This window comes from Ciconia boyciana, chromosome 11 (assembly GCF_034638445.1).
Source record: "Ciconia boyciana chromosome 11, ASM3463844v1, whole genome shotgun sequence".
Taxonomy (NCBI): Eukaryota; Metazoa; Chordata; class Aves; order Ciconiiformes; family Ciconiidae; genus Ciconia; species Ciconia boyciana.
This window is the reverse complement of record NC_132944.1, coordinates 20,296,161-20,322,452: the sequence shown is the minus strand read 5'-3', so window position 1 is coordinate 20,322,452 and position 26,292 is coordinate 20,296,161. Positions and strand designations below refer to the sequence as shown.

Sequence of the window (26,292 nt, the reverse complement as noted above, 5' to 3'; positions counted from 1 at the left end):
GGAATGACTGCTGTCTCCTTTTTTATTTAGCTGCAAGTATTATATAGAAGAACTGTAATAACAGTCACAGGGAAATGATGCTAACCAAATATCCAGGTACATCTAAACACATAGATCACAGACAGAATTCAAGCCACTTTAAACTAGTCAATGGCTCCATGGGTTCCACAAGGCTGTCTGTCTCTGTAATGGGTTTTGAAAACCAAAATAACCCTTAGAACTTTAGTCCCTGGTGCACTCTGACATAATATACTCAAGAAATACATCCTCAGCTAACTTCTGTCCCTTTAGATATATAGTACACTTGACATTTTTGTTTATTTTCTTCTGGAATGTGTATTCATTGTCTTCCTTTCAACTTTCTAGGTTCAGAGGTAGATATTGTAAAATAATTAGGACTGTATGAGTTTCACAATATTTGCAAAATAATTTCTGAATCAATTCCATCTGTGGTATAAATCTAACATTCAGCTACAATATTCTAGCACTAGGTGCTATTATCAGATTCTGTTAACTATAAATATAGACTCACTTAATACCTAACTGTGTGGAGAAAAGCTGTTTAAAGAGTGCATCCTCCCTATTGCAAACTGTTAAATATACACATAGTGAAACCAAATAAATGAATAACATGCTAAATGAATACAGCTGGTAGAAGAATAAACACTCTGCCCATCAGAAAAGGAAAACACAATATTGTGTATATTACTGGCATAACTATTGTAAACTATGACTGTATTTTTTTTTCCCACTAGTCACAAGGGAATAGAATCTTTTCGTGCCATCAATGACTTCATGGGGCAGAAGGTGAAATAGTTTTGATGAAATGCACTTCATGAGTGACTCATGTCCCAGGAGACAAGAGGGTGGATGCATCACATCATTCGCACTGGCACAGATATTAGCAAGTCTTTGCCTAAGCAGAGATTCAAATGCAGCAGTGAGAAAAGCAAGAAAAGCCTTCCAGAGCTTTAACTACCTCTAGAATCCTAGATGAGGCCTGGAAAAGACCATAAGTGAGCTGGTCTGAGTCCTCGCATAAAGGTATGACCGAGCATACCTAAGCCATTCACTAGTGAATGCTTGTTGAATTAGATTTTGAAAATCTCTGATGAAGGAGATTCAATAGCAGCCCTCAGTAGTTCTTCCCATTTTGACATTTTGAAAGCTCTTCTTTAGTGCCTGCTTAAATAACCTCTGCTGCAAATTAAGGTGATTCCTTCTTGTCCCTTCTCCCCTAATGATCATGGAGAGCAGTTGCTCCTCATTATGCAGATATGATTGGAAGGTTCTTACCATATCCTTCCTTAGTTTTTGGGTTTTGTGTACTAACCAGAGGAAGTGTGAAACCTTAGATGGTCAAAACTTAACATTCTACTCCCAGGTGACACAAGTCTGGAGTAAAGATGATCATCCTATTTTGCTCCTCTTTTCTGTGCTTCAGTCATTACACCCCAGCTCTTTCTCAAATACACAATGAAAATCCACTCCTGGGAGAGCAAGATTCCTGGATCCTTTTACATTTTATTTAATACTTCCCAATGATGATATTGTAGTGGTGAAGGGAGAGTTCACATAGAAACAGATCTCGGGATTTGGTTTACATAGCTAGCATGAGGGAGTTTATATAAGTGTATAACTTTGCAATACGGTAATCTCCTTGCCTACATACAGAAGGAAAAGGCCTTTGTTGTTGAGTGGTGAACACCAATGATACATTTCATATCAGCCAAACCACATTGCAACAAAAATCTTTGTCATCTTGCAATTTCTTGGCAGAGACAGGGAAGGTGCTCTACTTTCAGTCACATGGTGACTAAAATACGACGGGGGAAAGAGAAGTTAGAAATAAACACTGCATGTCCAGAAACAATCTGATTCATTCCACTGGCCGCATCTAATATTTAATGAACACATGGGCAGAGCAAGTCTCAAGACACACAGTTTTTAATATGGCTAGTGTGGGTGATATCACAGCACGAAGGCAGAGCAGCTTCATGTTTCCTGGGCTGCTGTCAAGTAATTAAATAAAATGCTGGAAAAACACAGACCTCCACAGAAAGGCTTAAGTAATAGGAGTTTCAGTCTCTTAAGAGTTCAGAGTCCTCCTACAATGTATTTATTTTCTGTAGTTAACAAAACCAAAAGCAAGTCCATGTAGAAAACAACTGTAATTGCTTGCCATGGGAAAGGCCCAAAAACTGAGATCATTCTGCACTTAGGTCTTGGAAGAGACATAATTGTGCTAACTTGTAAGTCTGCTCTTCTTGAAAGTATTCTGTTCCATTTTTAACACTTCTAACACTGCTAGACTGATACTATATGGAGGCTAAATAATGGAGAAAACTAAAGCAAATTTCTTGACACTTCTGAACCAACACTTTTCAACACCATTTTGGAGGGACTAGATGATCTATGACTACTAGATGATCTGTCAATGATCAATTTATCTGTGGCTCTGTCAGTTCAGTCATGACAACCCATTCAGTTTCTGGCTTATCCACTGAGGCTGCCAATAAGAAATGCAGCTCTATGAGAAGTAAAATGTCACAGACACCACGGTGTCGTAGAAACAAATGCGTACAAGAAAACTGCAAATTGTAAAACTGACCTCCAAATGGTACATCATTCCTCATAGCCTGAAATCCTAGATAGTTTCATGCATATTCTCTCTGGTCATAAGTAATTTGTGAAAATACTAAGTACAGCAAGGTTCAAAGTAGACCTTCATAGGATCCAATGGAAATATCCTTTGAGTTCTTATTTTGGCAGCAAACCAGTAATAATTACTCTTTCAATGTGGCTTTTTTTTTTTAACAAGCCATACACCCACCTCAACACAATTTATCTAGATCACACTTCCCTTATTAACTACTGAGAATATCATATCAGACAGGAGAAAAACTTTAAGAAATGAAGATGGGAGCTGTAAACAATAGGCAAGAAACTTCTGGACAAACATATCTTGAATTTGGGGTTTGTTGCTATTGACAGTGATGTTTTCTTGTTTTCTACTTCCTTTCCTCAGCCCAAAAAAAAGAGACACAGAGATGTCATACCCAACTTAAATAGCTTCTTATGATAGCTAAGAACAAAATTCTCCTTTCTGAATTTCACAGCCTGTATTATTCAAACTCTTACAAGTAGCTCCTTTGTCAGTGAGGGAAATTATTGAGATTGCAATTTGCCACGGAAACTACAGAGAAGCATTTTCTTTTAAATGGAGGACATTAATATGCTGCTATAAGGGAAACAACCGCCAGGACCTGGCCACCTGAATACATCTAGTTGTCTTCTACATTGGATGCAATGGAACGTAATCCTGTCCCAGGTATTGCTGTTGCAGGATGTACAAAGTTATGTGTTGCTCTACAGTAAATTATTTCTTTATTAAGCTCCAACAAAGTTAGTAAGAGCTGTCAGGTTTAGGATCTGCTTTGATGACACATTTTAGCTGAGACCAGGGGTGCTTCCAGAACAAAGTTTATAAAGCAGAAAGCGCACATGGACAGAACACAGAATCTAGACCAAAGTCCTTCTGTTTACCACACATTTCACAATTCTCTTTCTAGTCCATGAGAAGTAAGTATGGACAGAGGAAAGCAAATGTGGATTAAAATGTTTTTGTATAAAGCATTAGGTTTTTTTCACTTGTTAATTATTGGTACCTACACTGCCAGGAAATTCTTACAAGTTGCCTCAGATGTTTCTTTTGCTTCTTTATCCTGTTTACAGAGACAAACTAGACTCCCTGTGGGTCTGATCCTCCACAATGAAGCAAATGGAAAGTTTTCCACTTACTTCAAAGGGAGCAGGATCTGATCCTAAGTAAGATTCCTTGTTTGGCATAATGGAGGTTACATAAGGTAAAACTTGTTTTTCTACAGCAGTTTTCTAGGTGACTTGGCTGCCATATCCCTTGCAAGTATTACCTCCTCTTCAAATATCTTGTGCAGTTCTACTGATAATCCCCAGCTAAGTTTTCACATTATCTGATCCAAGCTGTGCCAGTCTGTATGATGTCCAGCACTCAGAGATGCAGGAGGTGCTCTCTGATGTAGTTGGCAACTCAAAGAGTAGGTTTTGTTTAAGAAAAAGTTACCCTGTGTACATCAACGATGTGAGTAGCGTCAGGAATGTTAAAAGAAAAGATTACAAGAGCTTCTAGACCATGTTGAACAAATTCTAGAAACAGATCCCTGTGCTGATGATTTTTTTCCAAAAATTAAAACTGAATATGGACTTCAAGCTCTGCCCATAATGATCTGAAAACATACAAGAAGATCAAATAAGTTACGGAGCAAAAAGTACTCATGAATTACATGAACTACATGAAAAGAAAGTGGTGTTGCTGACACCTTTGCTACCCACAGTGGACCAAAGCATTTCACAGGAATCCTTGTGGGAACATGCAGGTGGGTGAGAAAGTTTCAGATATTTGTGTTCAGAGATGACGAAGAAGCTGACAGGGGAGCATCATGGAAAGGTTCTCTTTAATTTTACTAGATAGTTTTAGTTCCTAGTTTCCTAGGGCAAGATGTGCTTCAAAACTGTGACTCTAAATGACAGTTAAGTTCTCAAACAATTACTTAGATAAAAGTTGGAAAAGGATATTCAGACTCTTCTTGTAGGTCACATCCAGAAGCTGCTATTTTATCACATTCTCACAAAAGCCACCAGAAACCTTAACTGAAGAATACCTAAATAAATCTAAAAAAGAGTTTTCCTGTACATTCCATGCTTCTCTTGCTGTTTCAGAGTAACTGTGAAGAAGACTGGCACATTAAAGTAATGCCTCCATTACTGCCAGGAGCTGGTTCTTGGCCAACCCAAAAATCAACACCCCTGTCCTTCTGAGTTGTTAAAAATTTGAATCCAAGCGAAAATATGGCACATACTCCCCCTTTATTTTAAATATATTGTATCCTCCAAATTCTAGCACGCCTCTGGGTTGGTGTCTGGGGTGTTTCCTTTCAAAAAATGTATTCATTCTGGTTAGGTTTCTTATAGTTTTGACTCAGATGCTACATCAGGTATCTCCTAGAATTGCACACAACCTGCAGTAGTAGTCCTGATGAAAAGATCTTAAAGGTTTCAGAGTCCTGTTCAGTACAGATTTAGGCTGTGTAATCTGAGTTCCTCTCTGTAGTTTTTGTGAACGCTTCTGGTTTTGCTGGATCTTTGACACTAGACTCAAACTTTAACAAGATTGTCCTCCCCTCCCAACAGAATCAGCACTACTTTGCATTACAGCCATTTCAGCTGGAATAGCAGGGACACATGTAAGCAGTAGTTCACCCGGTTCTGAATTAACATTCAGGTAAGGTTCAGGTAATGTTAGGTCTGAAATGGTTCCAGGGACCATTCCTAGGTGGTTTAGTAGAAGGTTCTGCCCACCCCCTGCCTTTCCACTTAGCACTTCCCACTGAAGTGCAGGCAAGAGCAGGAGAACTTTTGTGCTCCTGTGCAGCCTCATCCACCTGCACTGGCCAACACACTCACTTTTAGAGGGGACATATCCTGCCTTCTGCTGAGCTCTGAAATCAAATTAGTTCATGAGTGCTATTTCATCTTATGAAAGATGGCTAATTTGGCTACTTTGGTGTACCCTGACAACATACCATGGCATACTGCATCTTTAATTTGCTTGTTGTGCATAGGGTGTGTGGGCTGTGTTTCTAACGTCTTCTAATTATAATCAGTGTGTTTCACTTGATACCCATGCAGGTTCTCCATGAGCTCTACTGAGAACCTGTAGTTTGCAGCCAGAGCATCTGGCATTCATACCATCAACATGATGTTTTGAGTATCTATGGTTTAGAGAATAACCACAATTTTGATGGTATGATCCATATAGTGGTTCAGTCAGCAGGAATTCTGCAATTATAAAGTCAACGAGTTTTTCCCTGCATTTTATTATTGTTGTGGAAATGTCTTTTACTACTACTGAAGTCCAAATCAGAAAAACATGCCTATGCAGGAATGGCGTTTAAACACATGCCTAAATGCTTTCCTGAATCAGGGCTCAGTGAAGATCCACCCATGCAGACACTCATCTTACTTGTAGGAAACCGTCTCTTATTTTGTGGAATGGGGTAGCAAACCATTTCCTATCTGACATTATTAGCCTTTAAACACAGCTTTTCTTAAAAGCAATGGCTATGGGTGAGCTATTTAAATGTATTTTAATTGTATTGCTTAATTGCTGTCATTAATAGTGAGTTTTGTTGTTTTAATCACCTAAGTGATGTTCTCTGCTACTTTCATCTCTGTGAAAGAACCATAATAACCCTCCTAGTAGAAACATTTGATTGGAAACACTTGTAAATATAGTTTAGGGCTGGTAAAATATGCCTTATAGTTCTTTTAAGGATTGCTTTTCACATTAAAGCTACAAGAGTCTGTGTGTGTGTGTATCTAAGAGAGGGAAATAATTGCTTCATCTCACAGCTATCAGCCACCACTTGCTACCAATACCTCTCTGATGTCCCATAGTACAGAATATTTCTGAGGCTCTTTCATACATATCTCCTTGCAATATATACTGTTCTGTCTCTCTAAGTTGAATTTGACACAGGCACCAACACTAGGAAGTTGCTGTGATGTGACAATCACAGGAGCTGCTGTGTTTGGCCTCATACATTAAGTCCTTGTGTTTTTAAGCTCCCTTGGGCCTGAATAGACTGCTATGTTATTTCTGTCCTCAGCTCACCTACATGTTACTAGAACAAAAGTTTTCAGTCTTTCACCAAGGCTTTTCAAGGCCTTTCAGCCAGTTCACTCATCCCCAATAAATCTCCCAGTAATTTAAGCAAATCTTTCTAGAGTTGTACCTTGTGGGTGCGTGGAGTTTGCATTTTAATGCTTTGGCAGCAGGTGCACACAAAATATGGAGAAATTTTGCACAGGATTATAAACAAGTTCTATATTACTCAGTGCAAAAGTTATAAAATGCTACATATATTTCCTTGCCTTGGTTCACTCACTGTGCTGGAAGGGTCCTGGGGATTAGCTTTGCACCCTTTAGGTGTTTAAAATCCTTTCCTTGTTGTGCACAAGTTTTCTGCTAAATCATGGACTTTCTTGCCCTTTTTTCTCCGTTCCCAGATTCCTTATAACTTTGGCTGGTCCTGTGCCTTTTTCAGCCCTGCCCTTCCCCCACTCTCCAAGCTGCAGCCATCTGCAGAGAAGTTGCAGAAAACTATTTTTCTCTTGGCTTAATCTATTCCATTACTCAACATAATTTCACTTGAATGGGAGCTATGCACGCTGCCAAGTTCACTCAATAGAGGTAAAAAGTCAGAGAAGAGCTCACAGGTCCACTTTGGGAATGGATTTTCAATCACATGCCCCTAGAGCCGCTGTGGATTAACCAGTAGAAACCCAGCTAAGTCAAGACAGTTGCTGGAGTTAGCCAGACTTATTACAAAGTAAATGACAGAATTCTTTTGCCTGTTGAATGAACAGGTCATGGCCAAACTTCTCTGAACTGTCCACAGTGTGCTAACCCATTATGCCAGACCTGTAAATCCACAATTCCTTGTCCATATATCAGAATCTAGAGCTTCTCCCATTTTATCCTCCCCTGAAAACTAATTCTGGGTCTATCTACAGCAAAGGTTGGCATTCAGGCCAGACTGTTCAGTGGCATCAGGCACAAAGCCTTGAACAAGACCAAACCCACTTGTGCCATTCACTTTCAGGAGATTTGAATGGTGGTATTTACTAATTATGCTGTGATTCAGGCATTCACCTATTAAAATACTGAGCCTTGCTCCCATTTCTGCTTCCTCCATTCTTAAGAGACTCACCAAGAGCTGGTGACCTGCGGTAACTCAGGGGCTGCATTTCAGCGTGACAGCTGTTACTTGTATGCAGTTTGTTATAGATTGACAATGGAGTTGTTGGCACTGTAGGTAAAAATAAGAGGACAGCTTAGCCCCAAAATGAATAAAAATTAAGCTAGCATTCAGAAAGAAAACAACGAGAAAGCAGAGTGAAATGTGGGCTAAGGCACAATCAGGCGTGTATGTAAAGACTGATGGAGGTGAATTCAGGCAGAGGATGGTGTTGTGTCTTGAAACTGTCACAGGCTGAGTTATATTCCCTCACATGAAGCATGAATTTTGTGCTTCTTCCAGTCTATTTATCCTGTTCTTTTGTTACTGTTCAAAAAGATCTTAGTGATGCCAGTCTGAATATTCAACTAAACGCTATCACTGATATTTCTTCACCATTACCTATTCACAGAATCACAGAATCACAGGATCGTATAGGTTGGAAAAGACCTTTGAGACCATCGAGTCCAACAGTAAACCTAAAATTCAGTGTTTCAAATTCACTATTCAGTGAATTTGGAACCTGTGGCAGCTCATTCACTCACTGCTGTGGAGACCAAAACCTGCACGGGCTCAGGTGGCCTTGCCACAAGTGTCCCAGCTCTACTTATCCCTGCCAAGTTCCCTCAGACTTAATTTACCAAAGTGACCAAGTATGAGCCAGAAATTCAGTTCCCTCAGAAAACACCCATATGCGTACTAGTTTTTAGATACATGCACTTACTAGACCTTTTCCCAGAAACCAGCAAGTGACATAGGAAAATAATGGCTTTTTTCATTCCTGATTAGAGCAGGAATTTGAACTGTCAGTCTACCCATAGCAGGTACAGTAATCTGGGACTTACTCCCAAGCCACCCATTCTTTTAGGTCTTTGCAAATTTGAAAAAGTTGAAGGAAATTTTTAATTTGGCCTCTTAAAAGTCATATGTGCTCTCCTTAGGACATGATATTGACAGATTTGTTATAAATCTGCACAGATACATGTCTTAATTTGGAGAGAAAACAGAACCCATTTGAACTGTAAGAGAAACAAAGCAGAATAGCAGACACTGTTTTGTATTTAACCATTTAAAATGACCCAGAAAGAGTCATTTTACTCAAAGCAGGTAAGGGACTAGCCTCTGATGTCATTGCAAACTGCTGTATCCAAAATTTCTCTGGCGACATTACAAAGTGAATACAGAGCCCAAAGACAAACATTTTCTCCGAATCAGCAACAGTTGCTCTGTTCTGGAAGGCTTCCAAATTTAACCTTCATTCATTACGAAAAAAGCCCCAAAATAGACTGAGAATAGCCCAGGAGAAAGAGCAACAACCACAACATTTATGAAAGGACAAAACGTAAAAGAAATTAAATGGGCAGAGAGAAAGCAAGAGGCTTCAGGTATTATACAAAGCTGAACAGAGTTTAAAAAATAAAAAAATTGTGGGACAAACAGAGGGAAAATGTCCACTCCCTCTCTCAGCTTCAGATCAGAATTCAGGTGAAGCAACTTTGTTCAGTCAAAGGTGAATAAGTATCATGTAATTTCTTGGAACCGTTGTATAAAAGCAGGATATGGTTCTACACTATTTGCTACAAATCAACCAGAAATTACTGAGCCCCATGGAAGAACTACTGGATTAAATTCATGGCTTTGTATAGCAGGTCAAGCTAAATGATTGGAACTGATCATCCTGGCATTAAAATCCATAAAACTATAACCTCCTCTATGTTCTGATTCGAAGCTGCTCAGGTGGTAGATGTACAAATCAAAGCCTTTGGCAGCAATACCAGACTTGTAACAGCACGACTGTACTGTGAGGCAGATGAGGGAATTAATCCAGATTAAAAATACTAGTGCCAAGGAAAAAAAAAGCAGTTTGAACTTTTTTTTAACATGGTTTAGTTTCACAGCCCAATTTACACATGACTCAGGGCATGATGCAGGAGGTGATAGCATGGAAAGAAGTAGTAAGGAAAGCAGAAATGTCTCAAATTGAGATTGCCCCCAAATACTTTACATCATGAAACCACAGCCTGAGAATATAGCTGCTATACCAAGACACCAAAGCAGAGCTTGCTTTCAAGCAGTCACTAAATCTAATATGACGGTGATTGAGAGTACAGCATAGCATTTTTGTTCCTTTCCTGGACTAATAATATCCTCTAACTGCAAGTATGTCAGTCTATAAACTTCTAGCCTTTGCAAAAGCTGATTAGAAAACTGGAAGCTTGATGCAGCCAGAATATCAGTACTAAAGCAACAGTTTTCATCTTTCAAAGCTCATAGCATGCATTAGTGACACGGGTAACCCTAGCTGAATGCACTCGGAAAGCAGGACTGCAAGAATACAAACTATTACAGGTTATGCACATAGTACTTCAGACTGGTTTTATGAAATGGGGAGGCTTATATGATCACACAGTCTGCCTGCCTGCCAGTGCATCTATTTCTCTGATCCATTCCCCACAATAACTTTGGAAGGCACCAAATTAAAAAAAAATTTGTCAGAGCAACTGAACTCTCAATACAATGACGCTCCAATGAATGGGAATGATCCTTGAAGACAACTAGAGTTATCACAGTAATGAGGAGAAGCAGATGAAGGGAGGTGTCATAAAAATAAATTCCTTAATATTTCTGAAATACTCAATTATTGCAGCAATGAGCAATATGGAAGAGCCCATACAGGCCTAAATACTTTTGCATCTAAGGATAAGTGTATGTTGAGTGATGCAGTGTCACATATTGAACATTGAGGATAAAGTGAAATATGAGAGATGCAAGACAGAAATCTCCTGGATCTCAATCTTTCTCCTGCTGTACCAACACATTTATATGTATTCATATAAATCCCTGTCATAAACTAATTGGGCTTTACCTGAAAACTGGCTAGGTTTCCTAATTGATGGCATGAATCTCATGTAAGCCTCTATTCCTCACACATTGCTTTCAAGCTTCCTCAACCTGGATTGCCAGCTACAGATCTAGAAAGCTGAAGTATTTTTTTCCTCAGATGCCTCTAGTAGTCGGATATCCTAAAGCTTCCAATGACATTAATCCACTGGCAATCAAAGAACTATTATCAGGGTCCTGAAGGCACCCAAAGGACTTTAACGGCCCTGACCAGCCCCACCTGGGACTCCTACCCACGCTCTCTGTCCATTGGCTTGGTGGCTCCATTTAAGCTCAGCCCTGGGCTGTTAGTCCCTATTTCAGCTATGCTGTAGATGTGTCTGTCTGCATCCCTGTCTCTTGCCCTGCCTCCTGGATGGACCTCGGGCCAATGCTGTAGGTAGCTTCCCTCCTCATGGGCCCCTCCCATGTGTTGTAGCTTGTCTCTCATTCTGCTTCCTGGATGGATCTGAACCCTTGTTGTGGGCTTGTTTCTGGGCCTGTCTCTTGCTGTTCCTGGATTGCCCCTGGTCCATCCCCTTGCTGTGTCTGGGGCTGTCAATGGACTGTGGTACCAGCTTCCTGCTGTGCTCAGGATGGTGGCCCCTCAGTAAGGGCACAGCCTGTGGTAACCCTCAGCTTATAGCTCTACAACCCTTAGACAGCAACTGGTTCTTGCTGTTCCCTGACAATCATCTCCTTAATCATTACTACCTCCTTGCAACTCTACCCTGCTTTCTAGGGCATAGAAAAATACCTGTGTAGTTCCCCTGAATCTGTACTTCTCTGACTATTTTTCTCTACCTTGGTGTGATCATCTTTGTGTTCCAGTGAGATCAGTCCTGAGATCTTGCATCTGGTAGAGAGCACAATCTTCTAGTTTTTTGAACCCACTTCTGTGAGATGTGGACTGACTTCAGCAGGAATAACAAGTCAGGGACATGCCTGCTTTCCTTATGTTGGTGTTGAGCGTGACTCTCATATTCTCCCTTCCCTAAGCAGATACCCCATTTCCTATTTTATCTGACAGCTTCCTGTATTTCATTCTTATTCCTTCCTGGACTTTGGTCTCTGGCTGCCTCTCTGATCTCTTCCTCTCTAACAGAACAAACTGTTTGTCTCTTGTTACAGCCACCTCACCTCCCCTTTTTTCACCTCATGCTCAAGTGCAACATGTCTCTTCCACAGCTCAGTTTCTCCTGCATTGACCAGTCTCTGCAATGGCCAGTTACATCCATGAATCAGCTTTCTTGTCTGTGTTCTACTTGAGCTGTGTCTCTGCCCTCTTCTTGTGTCCATCTCCTTTCTGTACTACAGTGTCCCCTCATGTTGCACTCCCCTCCTTAGCTGTTTTCATCTATGAATGCTGTCTGTGACATTACTCTCCATGGAAAAAATCTTCCATGAGATACCCATCCACAGATAACACATGGCAGACTTGCTTTATCTTCCATTATCCTTTACCTTTGCCCCAATACCCATCAATTCTCTTTTCCTTCTTCTTTAACCTATACAAAAAAGGTTGCTCCTCAGACCTAACACTTCCTAAAAAAGTTCCATGCCAGCTCCACTGTTTACTTCTGCCTGCTCAGTGGCTCTCCTGTCTGCTGGCTGCTTGGCTTTTCAACCCTTTTGTCTAAACCAGTCATCCTTCTACATATATTTGGTAAACTGTTCAATAGCAGGGATCACAGGCAGGAAGCTTCCTTTATGCCCCTGTCCTACTCACAACATGCCATTCCTAGATAGCCTCCACAAACTACAGTTTGCAACAAAGCAGTGGGCAATGAGCAAACGAACTCATCTACTTACCTTCAAAGAGCAACCAGACTCTTCCTTTCTGACTGAATTTTCCTGTTTACTTTCTGAATAATTGTTCATGAGTGTTCACACCATCTGTGCTGTGCACTGTAAGCACAGGGTCCTGTGGAATAATGAATATTTGATCATGTCATTCAAGGCTAAAACAAGATTGCATGGTTTAATTCTGCCATTTCCCAACTGTACACTCTCAGCATTTCTTTCATGTGTTTTTTATATAGTGAATGCAGAGTTTGTGTATATATAGCTCTAAAAAACCCAATGGGCCAACTTACAAATTTTGCATTGATATACACTAGCATTTTCCTAAAAAGTGACTGGATCCAAGGTTTTGGTTCTGATCCATTTTGAAATGAGCTGTAAAGTTCAGATAGAGTCTGAAGTTTGGGGACATTAAAATCTATGGTTCGGGGTCAGGCTCACTTTATCTTTTCTCATTCCTGGTCCTTTTCTCTGTTCTATGGCTTCTGAAAAGCAGTCACTGTGTCCACAGAGGGGGAACTTACAAGCCCAAAGAGCCAAACCCAAATAGGGAGAAGCCCGACACTGTTGCTTATTAGTATTTTTCTTTGCTCTGTAATTTGTCATCCTATTTAGTGCTTTGAACATAGGTGGGTGACTTGTACAAAGGTCTGGAGAGGCATCACATAATGTGCTACATGCTGTATCCTCCTGAGGTTTACTGGTGCTGAGCTCTGACAGAAATGCATACCCTGAAGTCTGTGCTCAGTCTTCCGTGAGGAGGCAGCCAACCGCTCTGTGCAGCAGCAAATCTGCCAGCTGGCCATAGAGGGGCGATGGCATCAGCTGCAGCCTATCCCCTGTGCTAGCTACATGACATATCTGGTCTGGGAGGATTAGGAACCAGGGGAGCGGAGAGCAAATTGCTGCGGGGAGATGGGTTTGGGGGCAGGGGAGCGCACTCACGCAACTGCTCTTTTGAACATTTCTCTCTTGATTCCAAGCTACCTGCTACGTGAGGTGGGGGGCCTGTGAAGGGAGAGTCTGTCTTTCAGGAAAGACTATGGAGAAACATAACTCATGTTAGTGGTGAGATTAAAGGATTAGATTCAATTCACACCCCAGTCAAAATGAAATTTCAGCCTCTGCTTTTTGTGTAACGTGCAGTGGGCCAGAGCTGTGACAGTGGTTACAGAGCTTAGCATCCTCAACAGCGTGCGGAGGGAGAGGGGTCTAGTCCCTGATTTCTGTGCGTTTCCTGCTCTAGTACAAGTGTCTCCTTGCGTGTGAAATACATACCACTAATTAGCAGAATACATACCACTTCTCTTGTGACGAGTGTAGAACATGACCTGTGGTACCACCTTTCCCTTTCTCCCACTCCCTAAGCTGAATATTTCCTCAAATAATTTTTCTGGGAAATCCTTTCTCTGGGACATTGCAAACAGATATTGGAATCCTATTTCTTAATAAAACAACCCAACCAACCAAAAAAAAAAAAATCCACAACCTGTAAAGCACTTCTTGGATATGGCTCGATATTACAGAATCTTGTGCCCCAAATCACTGTCTATAGTGGAACTGGCCATTGTATTCCTGTGTGTGAAATGACTTGAGAACAGAACCAGTTTCAATAGTAACTTTCCAATTGAAGGCTGCACTAGCTCAGTTTCCAAGGTCAGGTTTCTGGTGTGAATACCTGATTCCAAAACTGACATACATTAGAATATTTCCATGATTAAAAATCATTATTGTGTTCCAATGAAGGCAGATAAGTCCAGAGGAAGCAAGTTCTTTTTTCAAGTAATTTTTCAAGCAAATAGTCACAGAGAGAACTCTGCTATTCAGCCAGTTTTAGTCAAGACATTTTGCACTTCTTTCTTTGGGTCCCCCTCAAATATTTTGTAAACTGTTGTTTCCTAGCTTAGGTGGGTTTATATGCTTAGTGCTTGTAGGTCAGCCCCATTCTTCAGCCGTGCCACCTTTTGCTCATTTTTGTTGAACATCTTCCAATTTCTCATTCATCTGGTAATAAGATGTTCAAAACTGAACACAGCATTGCAGGTACAATTTCCTATCCACGTGGAGTTACAGTGCTCTTAGTTACACAGCTCAAATTTTTACTGGGCCTTTTCTGCTACTCTATTACATATATATTCGTATGTAAGTTGGTAGGTTGGTGCCTACTGTATCTAAGTCTCTTCAAACATCAGTGCTTTCCTCTCACAGAATGTGTGATTTGGATTGTTTTTCTGTGGGTATACTGGTTGGTATTTTTCCAGGTTTAATATTTTTGCTGCATTTTCAACTGTGCCAGGAGGTCCAGGATTACTTGCTCATTCTTCCAATAATTTATAATTTAGTAATTCATGGTGACTTCATTGCCTTATATTTACTCTCTCTTCCAGACCGCTGTTAATGTCAAATAAGACAGGGTCCAGCATCCTCAGTTAGGCTGTGCTCTCCTGTGACTCAGCTCTGCTGGCCGACAGTGTATTTGACACTGCCTGCTCAGGCTCTTTGCATGCTCTTGCCCTGAACTTGTAAATCAAAATAAGCTGTGTTAGCTTACCCAATTTAAATAGTCTACAGGCTGTTCATCAATGTAGTAGTAAAATAGCCAACTGGAGAGTTAAAAAGAAATTGTTGCCACATGCATTTAAACTGGAAGATAGAGGAACAATCTACATCATTAGTGACTGTCTGAAGAGATAAAGCTACACATTTAAGCTCCAGGCTCTGTGGGTTTCCTGAGAGCACCAGGGAGCTGTGCAGGAGAAGTCCCACCTCCTCATGAGGCTGTTGGGCACTCCACCATGTTCCTGCTTGTAGCTATTTGAATGTATTCTCTTTCCCCTGACAGGTCCACGGGAAGTGTGTGTGTAGACACAACACAGCAGGGGACCACTGTGAGAAATGCGCACCGCTATACAATGATCAGCCATGGAAGCCAGGAGATGGAAAAACAGGGGTGCCAAATGAATGCAGAAGTAAGTGGAAGGGAGTTTACTGATCCACGCTTTCAGGATGAGCACTCACCATGCCAGCAGGCAGAGTTCCCTAACAAAGACTTCTGTTGATTTACACTAATGGTGCCATTACAGAAACTGGGGATAAGTTGCTGGTCATTGATGGAAAACTTCAGTATGCATGTTGTTTTACTGCAGCTGACCCATTTGGGCTATTGGGAAGTGGAATCTACAAGGCAGAAATCTGTTCTTCATGCAGCTACGTCCCCTCATGTGTTTTAGCGTTCCAGGGTTTTATGCGGGACTTACAATACTATCAGATTGCTTTGTCTCACTGTAAGAATACCACACAGCTCACAACCACTCAAGCTTCTCAGACCTTGCTGGGACTCTCACTCTGTGTTCCCATTTCTAGTTTTTATGAAGATCAAGGATTGCAGGCAGATGAAATGTGTTACATTCAGATATTTCCTCCATGATTCACAGTAGGAAAATGATACCTTTTGAAAGGTATTGCTGTGCCTATTATATAAGCCTGAAATACATTCTCCTGTTTCCCACCAGAGTGTCGCTGTCACAACCATGCTGATAGCTGCCATTTTGATCTGAGTGTTTGGCTGGCATCAGGAAAGCACAGCGGTGGAGTCTGTGACAACTGCAAGCATAACACAGAGGGACATCGGTGTCAAAGGTGCAAACCGGGGTATTACCGAGATAGAGGGAAACCCATGTCTTCTACAGAGGTCTGCAAACGTAAGTGTTGCTACGTGCGGTGAAGACAAATGAATGGTGGAAGAATCATTAAAAGAATGATTAAAAGAAAGAAATCAATAACTCCTATAGAAGTAACTCAGGAGTATTACTATCCTTTCTTTGTATTCTTTTCCTAAACTACAGTTTTCTGATTAAAGGTAATCTTCCTGATTCTCTGTGTCTATCTCTCCCCCTGGTATCACACATTTTTCTGTGATAACTGCTATAGTTCTCCAAATGCATTGCATTCTGGGGAAAGGTACATTCTTCTTGTGCTTGCCTTTAAAATAATATGGTTCCTTTTTTCTTGAGGCACATTTTATTTAGCTGTTTTTTTCTGCATATGTCAAGACTGTGTGTGCCCATTTGTAAGCTATTGTTAAAGTCTATTTGATTGTGCAACATCTGTGCACATAGATATATATATATATAATAACAGCTGCAGGAGGTGTAGGAAGCATGAGACCATGCATATCCACTTGGGAACAAATAGAGCAGACCTCACTCAGACTTATCTCTGGATTCTACAGCTGTATTATGGGGTGCTCTGCCCAGATTAATTGCCTCATTAACACTTCAGCAGGATGTGTTAGGAAGTAATTCGGGCATAGAGGCACTAATGTGGGTGTACAACCTCTGGATCAAGGTAGTTTGCACCCAGACAGTCTGGAACGTAGCCCAAATCTCCCTTACTTGATGTAAACATTTCCTGAGTATCCTGCCAGGCTTCACACATCTGATTCCATCTGGCATCTATTTGGGAGGTTGCTATTTCCAACAATATACATAATTTCATTTCTCCCTTTGGATAGTTTTCCTTCCCCATAGCTCAGACATCAGTTGTCAGCACAGAGAACATCATCCTCTGTCATCTATACTCAAGTCCATTGGCATCATGTGCTTTTGAAGCTTTCCTGACCCTTTGATGGTCGTCTTCAAGATTCTTCTTAAACACTCAGGTTACAAACGCTCCTCTCCCTAGGACTGTATGGCCTGTGATATTTAAACTTTCTGAACACAACACATCCTATGTTTCTGCTCGTTTGTATTCTTTCCACTGGATCTTAGTGCCAGCACAGACTGCTTCCACGTGATCCCTTCTTTTTGATTTCACAACGTTCATCGCAGAACACTGATCAGCAGGCAGGGCTGGGGGTGAGCTTACCTAACTCACCCTGTATCCCATAGTGCTCTGTGGTGGCCCCTTTCTAGCCCTGTTTCTAGTCTGAGCAGATTTGCTACAGGGAAATATTGTAATGAGAATAAATTGTTGTGCCAGAAGATTAGTTTTCAATTTCATAGCACCTGAAAGAATCTGTCTATGAACTCATATTTAACAGCAGGGTGATGTAGTAACCAACATCACATGTAATATTAGATAACCGCTAAAGTCAAGGAGCACTGGAGAGCAGCGAAGAGGAAAAAACATTGTTTGAAAATACAGCCTATCTGTGTGGAAACCCTAGAACAGTCTGCCTGGATGAAATCAGACCTTGACTCTACCTCTGCCTCTTTTGTCTGGTCTGGTTACAGGCCTCTCAGTACCTCCTGCCAATACTCTGGCAAAAGAAAAACTGTTCAGAAATTTACCTCGTTGAAAGAGCTTTATTCCTATTGTGCCAGTCAAGCACAATAATGTTCTTTTCACCTGGAAACATGCTGCTGCCAGCAGAAGGCCCCCAAATGCAATTGTTTCTACTCTGACTTGCACGCTCAGGCCTAGATAGCTGCCATCCCACGTTAGCCACCTGAAAGTTATATGTCTTTTCTAGGCTCCTGTACAGTCAGTGGAGAAACAGTGGGACCTCTAGGGAATGATTTATTGCAGTCTAATGTAGATGCATGAGATAGATGAGCTGAATTGCCCTCTAGAGGATATCTATTTCTCTTCCTTGACTTAAGAGGTATTCTGGATCACTAGCCTGCACTAGAGTTTCTGTTCGTTGTAACAGGTTTGATTCAGCATTATTGCAAATAGGTAAGCATGACCCTATCTGTGCATGATTCAAGTCAATGGGATCTTTCACAGGGGTGTAACGGCATGCATTAATGCTTGTTATATCAAGATATAAGGAAAGGGTATTGCAGTTCACTCTAGGGAGCCTCAGCTTTCACAGCAGACTGATGTGTGCATGATGCTTGTACCTGTGTGGAAATAGAAGGGACACTGCAGATATAACTACAGAGTTAAGAGAAACCTGGGAGGCGGGTGGTTAGTCTGCGCCTTTTCTCTTTTATTTGAGGTGAGGAGGAGAATTCCCACAATGACATTTGACAAATTACCTTAATAGGGTGGTGGTTTGTATGATGAAAGAACTGATCCCCAAACACTTCCCCATGTGGTTTGCAGGCAGTGTATAAGTGTGCACTTCATGTTATGCTGTACCTCTGCAGAGAATTTTCAGGGAACGTTTCACTACTTTGGTTATTATCAGTGATAGCAAAATCAGAAACACCAGTGCAGACAGGCAGAGTTGTTTTGGATAGAACAGACTCAGTTTGATAGAGGGAAGATTTAACCTCCAGGACTATCATCAGCTCCCTTATGCCTACAGCTGATATTAAACTGAAAGGTCTCATGCAGGAGGTAAGATAGGGGCCCTCTTCTCCATCTTTAGGCTGCAAAACTTTGCTATTAAGTTTAATCTGGTGTGGTCTGAGTAAATTGTTCAGGTTGTGTGACCCTAAAAACAACTCTGGTTACTCAGTGAAAAACAGTTACTGTTTTGAGCATTGCTAATATGTAAGAAATTAGACAATTAGACCAGCAGGTACATTTCTCCCATACTGCAGCCTGCTGATCATAAATTGAAGAGCTGCCACTTCTGGATTAGCATGCTTGTGAGGATTTAAATGTACCAATTCCAAGGCATCATCTCACTTTGAGAAAACCATGCAAACAGTGCCAGACTAACAACACTAAATGAAAAACCCACCCACTGGGCAAGTGCTGAAAAGCAGTAATAAACTGCAAACAGCAGACTGAATGGATGATTTTGGTGAGAGCAACCTGGTCCTCAGCTTCCCATTTTGAACTTAGAGGGAAAAAAAACCCCTTCAATGGGAGATCAAAACTTGACCCTTGTGTACAGTAGATACTGAGCTGGGAAAGGAAATCTGATGAAAAAGCTGAATGAAATGCTGTGCTAATCCCTTTGAGAAAGCACGCTTGAAGAGTGCTCTGCCATCCAGAGCAAAGTCTAGGTTCAGCTGTGACATCCCCCTCAGGCTCCCAGAAAGTTAACAGGACACTGCCCAGGCCCAGAAAGAGTCTTTAAGCATTAGTCATAATAATGAACAGCATTCTCTCTTAATCACTGCTAGGAGAAAAAAGTTGTATAACAATTGGATGTCCTGGCACTATCCAAACCACCCTTTGCTGACCCTCCAATGTGAGACTGCAAAGACATTCCCTTGAAAAAAAAATCTGTTGCAATTTGACATGTAAGTGTGAAACTGCTATTCCTTTTTGTCTGCAGAGGTAGCCTGCCTCTGATCCCTTTGCTTCTCCTGTTCCTAGCAGCTGGGGATGAATGAGAGCCAGGTTGTGTGCAGAGCCTTGTTTTGACACTGCCTAGATCTGTATTTAAAAAAAAAAAAGGAAGGCATGAAAAGAGCCCCAGAGCAAGGCACACACCTGCCTGTTATTGGGGGTGACAACACAGGATTAAGTAGTTTGGATATAGACTTGTATGGGAGCTTTGACTTGGAAGCCTAATCGTTTCCTAACCAATGGTTAGAAAAGCTGCTGTATCCTTGGCTCTTTCCTGTGGCTTATTTGGAGGCTTAAGGGATCCCTCTGAAATGGCACCATCTTTTGTACTCACCCTTTGCTTAGCTTAAAAAATAATGCAGGCATGTAGACCCATTAAAAAGGTCTCCAGGAAAACAAGCTTTTTTACTCTAAGCACAAGGGTTGAAAATTAAAATGTGCCCAGATGCACATGCACACACACACACACACGCTCTGAAAAGCTCTGCTTCTCATCCTTTTACTTCTGAGCAGAGCGAGTGAACTTTTAATTGTAATATCACAAAGGCCTGATCACATCTTGGTTCAAAGTCTGTCTTAATCAGCCCTGACCACACACACAGCTGTCTATCTTATTTCCTTCATTTAAGAAACATCATTGGCTGAGTCAATCCCCACATCTGACATGCTTTAAAAATTGCCCTGATTTGGTCATATGCTCCAAAGATGCACATGTATATATTTCAGATTCAAAAGGCTTTGTTTGATTTTTCATTTTGCCTGTTTTTCATCAAATACCCAGAGTCTGCTCATAGCTATATCTTATGCAGTATTATTAGACAGACGTTTAAGGCAAGCTACCTGAAAGTCCACTGAATTACTTGGAGCACTTGCTATTTTCCTGTAAGTTGGGACCATATTGTTACAACCAATATTATATTTTACATCTGTGTCTAATTACATGGGAAAGACAGCTGTGCAGAGGGCAGACAGATTCATTGAGGACTTGAGTGGAGACTGCTGTATGAATTATTCATTTTTCATTATTCCTTGTCTTCCTTTCATTATTCCTTTTTACAGTAGTTTCTGACAAAACAAACTTAGTAGAGGACTGAGACTAAAAGGCAAGAGGACACTTTGTGATACTTCATGACTGATAGCCAATTCTAAAGTACAATGATGAAATTTTTCATTACACTGCTGTCAAGGGGAGAACCCAAATAAACCAGCCATCTCTGAGCCAGAACTGTCTGCACACCGTCCCTAACATAATTGATGATGCCTTTGACAAACAAGGCCATTGTCATGTCGGCTGGTGTTTTGTTAGACAGGGAGGCGGATGGAGAGAAAACTAGGGTTTGCCAAGAGAAAAGAAGCAAAAATCAGCAGGGAAAGATGCTGTGTTGTCAAATATTGGGAAATGTAAAAGGGTGAGGTTTTGGAAACGTGCTTTTATGCTTCTTTAATTGTGAGGTTTATCTGCAAATCTGTGGTACTATTAAACAGATAAAACCCAGTCATCAACAGCTGCCCCTTCAGCATGTGACATGTGGGCTCTTATTTTAGGAGTTACCTTAGATGCACAACTGGGATTTTGGCCGTAATACTCTGGAAGCCAGACAATGTACACACCCGAGCTGAAATGCTAAATAAACACAGACTGAGTAAAGCGTTTGCAAGCCACTTGTATAACTCATCTGAAAGTGTTGTACATTTATTGATTCAGCTTGCTTTCTGATCCTCCAGAAGCTGTCCCAGTTTCTAATTGGGGAATATGCCCCACAGTTCATTTGAGAACATAGTTTTCCTGAACTGTAGCCCCAAAATGAAAAAAAAAAAGGGGGGGGGGGCGCCCACTTTCTTCCTACCTCCTCATCAGCTTCTGCCAATGCTGTCAGTCAGTGTCTTGTAATACTTTCCCTGAGGGATAGGATGGGAGAAGGTCTCATCTTCCTGAATCAGGATCTAGTCTCAGTTGGTGATAGGTAGTCTAATGATGCTAATGATTTACCCATCTGTTATGTGACCCTAACTGATGAAACCTGAAAACCGGAAATAAGATGGGAATAAAGACAGACCCAGAAGTTGCAGAAATATAAGAAATTTAAGGTGAAAACTCCACAGGTAGATCCTAGCTACAGAGATATTACAGTGAAATCAGAAACCTGGGTTCAAGCCAACCCAGATGTTGGCAGCCTCTTAATTCTTGTGGCTCAGACCTGTCTGCAGTAAAGGAAGCGTGTGTTTCCCCTCCTTATCCCTAAATCTATGACATCCATTTTTTCCAGTGATGGATGGAACTCAGTGTCTCCTCTTTTAGGGTGATGTAGTCAGCCCTACAAAAATCTGGGCAAAAATAATTCGAGTTGAGCAGCAACAAATCAGAACTTGCCTTTGAAACTGTCAGTGCTAATGAGCACTTCATTGTTACACCTGCTCTCCAGAACTGACAGCAAAATCCCTGGGTTTGCTCCCAAAGTCAAGACTGCTTTGTGGCAAACAGGCGAGCCTGCTGCCATCCGCCAACCAGCTCATTGTGTTGAGTACATTGCCCATGACAGCACGCTTATTTTCTGTCCTTAGGCTATTGTGCTAGTGTCCCTTGAAAACAACGGACTGAGAGCTGTCTACAGCAGAGTGTAATAATATTATTAAAAATATTGGCATAAAGAACACAGGGCATGGTGAAAAAAATAACTATGTAGTAAGCAGATCATAAGAGAAATGCCCTTTAAACAAAATTGCTCACCCTTTTTCTCGTACTATTTTCAAAAGATATTTTGTTTTCCTGAGCATCAAATATGAGGTTGCAGATGAAAGTGAATCTGCCCCTGCTACACTTAACAGTCTTTATAGTCATATACTTGTTCCTTCCCCTTGGAAAATGATGTGTGGAATCAGAGTGTTCATTTGGTCTCTTATCTGTGAGCTCATGAAGAAAAGTAGTTTGATTAGAAGCAATGATGGGCAAACTTCAAAAGCTTTGGAGATCATGTTTGGTTCAGATAAGCATCCAAAAGGCTGGCCTCTGATGATCCAAGCTATCTAAACACCTTGGGTGTCCAACATTTAACTGAAAATCTCTGCTGAAGTGGGTCTTGGCCACAAGATTTTTATTTCTGCCCTCTTCCAGATGGATGAAGTAGAGATGCGTTGCCTTTTCAGTCTCTGCTACAAGCAAAAGCCAGGGCACGCTGCTTTGTTAATACAAACAAGAGCTGAAATATGAAGGCCTGGAGTTCAGCTCAGCTCTCAACAAGTTCAAACTTGTTTGAATATCAGAAATGAGTGGGTATGTTTATTGCTTGTATTTTATCTCTGCAGAGCTGTTGGCACAAAGCTTGACCATCTCAGCTAGCCTCTGCCCTGATGGAGAGGAGTCAAGCATTGGCTTTGCACCACTATCTGTATATTACTTTCCACCTCACTCCCTGATGCTGTCACATTGGGAATGTACTGGTGGTGTGGGATTATGACAATTTATTGTCTGTGAAGGCAGAGTTGCCCACAGGAGCTGTTTTACTGCCAAGTTGCCTTGAGTTGCCAGGCTGGTGTCAAGCTGGCAATAGCATTAGAAAGATCTGGGTTTTTTTCCTCCTATTTGCTCATCTCCAGCTACATGTAAAATACATCTAGTGAGTTTAGAGATCTTCCCTCATTCTGTCCGCCTTCCTTATAACAAATCTGCTCAGGTATTTGTATAAAAAATTTCATCAGCTTCCTGACATACAGTACTACATGGTGAGATGTGTCCCTTAGAACTCGCACTGAAGGAGATTTGTGGACTCTTTGGAGGCAGAAATTGAAAAAATGTCTCAGGTCATCTGAACCACCTGCATAAGCTGCATCTAGCCCCAGAGGAAACAGTAGTTTTGTGATCTTTGTGTTCACAGGAAAGACAACGTAGGCAATAGCTATCATTTTTTACCTCGTCCATGCTAGTGAATCTTTTTGCAAAACACTTTAAAAGTGAGTCACCTGCAAGCCCCTTTAAAAATAAACACACAGTGGAGGCTTCCTGCCACTGCTTCAAAACCCTGTATGGTCAAGATTTGTGTAGTAGGGAAAAACTGACTTTCACACATAAATGGGTCCCAGTTGTACTTGTTTTGCTGTGCTTAATGAGTTAAAAAGAAACAAAAATAGTATTGCAAATGTAGGCTGACAATGCAAAGTTTACCAGTTCTGACTTAAAACTACTGAGCGTAAGGAAGAGGGCACGAGTTTATCAGCCTTGCAAAAATGTCACTTAACCAGATGACCCCTGGGCACATAATCTCAGTCACCTCTTACCGTATCTCCATAGCTTGCGCCTGCCAGCCAATGGGTTCAGCCAACGCAACTTTCAGCAGAAGCTGGCGATGCCACCCCAAGACGGGATTCTGCTACTGCAAGCCAGGTGTGGCGGGCCCCAACTGCGATAGATGTCTCATGGGCTACTGGGGCTTTGGAGAAAATGGCTGTCGCCCTTGTGACTGTGCCAGAGACTGCGACCAGCATACTGGAAACTGTTTCAATGGGTAAAGAAGCCCTCCTTTGGGTTCACTTTGCGATGGGATTCTGTGAAATGAAACAAAGATGAAGTGAAATACTGCAGCAATGACAGTAGTTGGAGGATGCTGGAGGGTGCACAATCACTTGAAAAGGTGGCTGTAAATCATAAAAGGTTTCTTAGAATCCATTTGGTGGCTGGCACACTTTTAAGTCCATTGTATTATCCAAGGCAATCTTGAAATGATGACTTTTTGCAGTAATAATAGGCAACTCCACAACCCCATGGAAATATGTACAGCATCTTTAAGCATACCTGTTTGCCTTGGAAACAGATGGAAGAGTCTGGAGAGCTTGCCTCTCATCTGTGCGCAAGGTAAAATGACTTACAAGGTCTCCCTCTTGCTTCTAGAGGGCAGGCATCTGTACCCCAAACATGCATTAATCAGTACAGAAATCCTATGATTTGCTGAGTGACTGCAGTTTCATGGGTCCTGCAGGTGTCCTCAGTTCCTAGTGACATCAACAAGTGGTCACTAACTTTGAGTTACTTAATTCAGTAAAAACAAACAAACAAAAGCAAAAAAAGGCCCAATATGTAGTTACTTTAAAAAATGCTAAGTCAGCAGTGGTAAGGCCTAAACAAAAGCCTAGATCTTGTGATCTCTCTATATGGCATGAAGTCTTGCTCTTATTTGCACTCCCAACCTGAAGAAAGCAAGCTCATCTGTCTGGATACAGCCACAGGCTACAAACACCTGCTTCCCACCCATCTCCTCTCCTAACCAAGTCTTCTGTTTTATGTGTCCCCCCCCAGCTATGACAGTGAGCCATTCTTTAACATCCCCATTGGGGGACGAATCCCTGACCTTGTGCAAACACCAACCAACGAGAGCGAAGAGGAGTGGAAATGGAATGACCACGAGCAGGGATTTTCTGCACTGAGGCACCCAGGTACAGCCCAGAGTCTGGGAACATTTAGTAACTTCACTCAGTGCCAGTTCTTCCTTCTCTCCAGCCTGACTTAAATTCCTCCTCTCATCTCTAGCTTGCCTGTCCCCCATCTGCTGGCAACATCTGCTAATCTGAACTGTATAGGTTATCATTACACTTACATTGTTATTTTCCAAACCAACTGTACTATCCAACTTTTGTTTTGGAAATTGGTAAGTCATGAATAAGATTGTGTAGAAAAAATACTCTCCTTTTGTTGTCATAATTATAGTCATAATGCTTATGATTTCACACAGCTCCTTCTCAAGCATTCAGTTGCTGTTCAGAACTTCAAATGCTATTTGTAAAAAGATCATGTCAGCCTTCACTGAAATGCATCAGCTCTGAGGTGGAATACAAGTGATTTTAAGAGTAAGATATTCCTCATGGCACAACAGCTCAGGAGAGAAAGTAAAGTATACTGTATCCAGCTAAAGTTACAAAGTAAGTAGGCCTATAGAATGAGGTGGAGCCTTTAATACTTAAATAGTTCTGTTTTGCTTGCCATTATGAAGGTCAGCACTTACCAGCATCACCGGCTTTGTAAGACCCAGAGATAATAGTGCCACCTATTGCATATCTAGACTTTTTTGAGAGAGATGTTACCTTAATACCAGCAAGGATCAGCATTTCTTAGCTTATGGGATCAAACAAGGGTATTATTATTTACATGACTTACACCTGGATCTGATTCTTGCAAATCTCTTTATTAGTATCAGTTTTTTAACTGTACAATAGACCCCATGAGGGCTGCGTTTTACTTGACAGTACTGATCAGATTTCAGAACAATTATTGTATCATCTAACAAGAAACAGATTTGCAAATAACTGAGCTCACTCTCAAATTTACTCCTAAGGCCCATCCGGATTATGGGAGATATACATACAACTTTGTAACTGAGTATCATTCACTTTTCTTTTCTCTCTCATGTCCTGGCTCTTCTCCAACCCCTTGTGTTCTGCGGTTCCCCTGCTAGAAAAGTGTGTGTGCAAAGAAAAGGTGCTTGGAAGCGTCACTGACTTCTGCCAAATGAAATATGCTTATGGTAAGTGGGTGATGTGCCCCCAAGGTATGATAATTTCACAATGATGTTCTCTCTATGCATGTTATTAG

General features: G+C 41.2%; 1 protein-coding gene across 1 annotated transcript in view; it reads left to right on the top strand.

Moving 5' to 3' along the window:
- LOC140658187 (netrin-4-like) overlaps window positions 1-26,292 on the top strand; it is a 56,932-nt gene that overhangs the window by 22,248 nt on the left and 8,392 nt on the right. Inside the window, exons 4-8 of the mRNA XM_072876270.1 lie at window positions 15,364-15,490; window positions 16,034-16,222; window positions 24,001-24,214; window positions 25,003-25,139; window positions 26,156-26,224. Coding sequence (XP_072732371.1) covers window positions 15,364-15,490; window positions 16,034-16,222; window positions 24,001-24,214; window positions 25,003-25,139; window positions 26,156-26,224 — 736 coding nt within the window. The remainder of the gene's footprint in view (window positions 1-15,363; window positions 15,491-16,033; window positions 16,223-24,000; window positions 24,215-25,002; window positions 25,140-26,155; window positions 26,225-26,292) is intronic.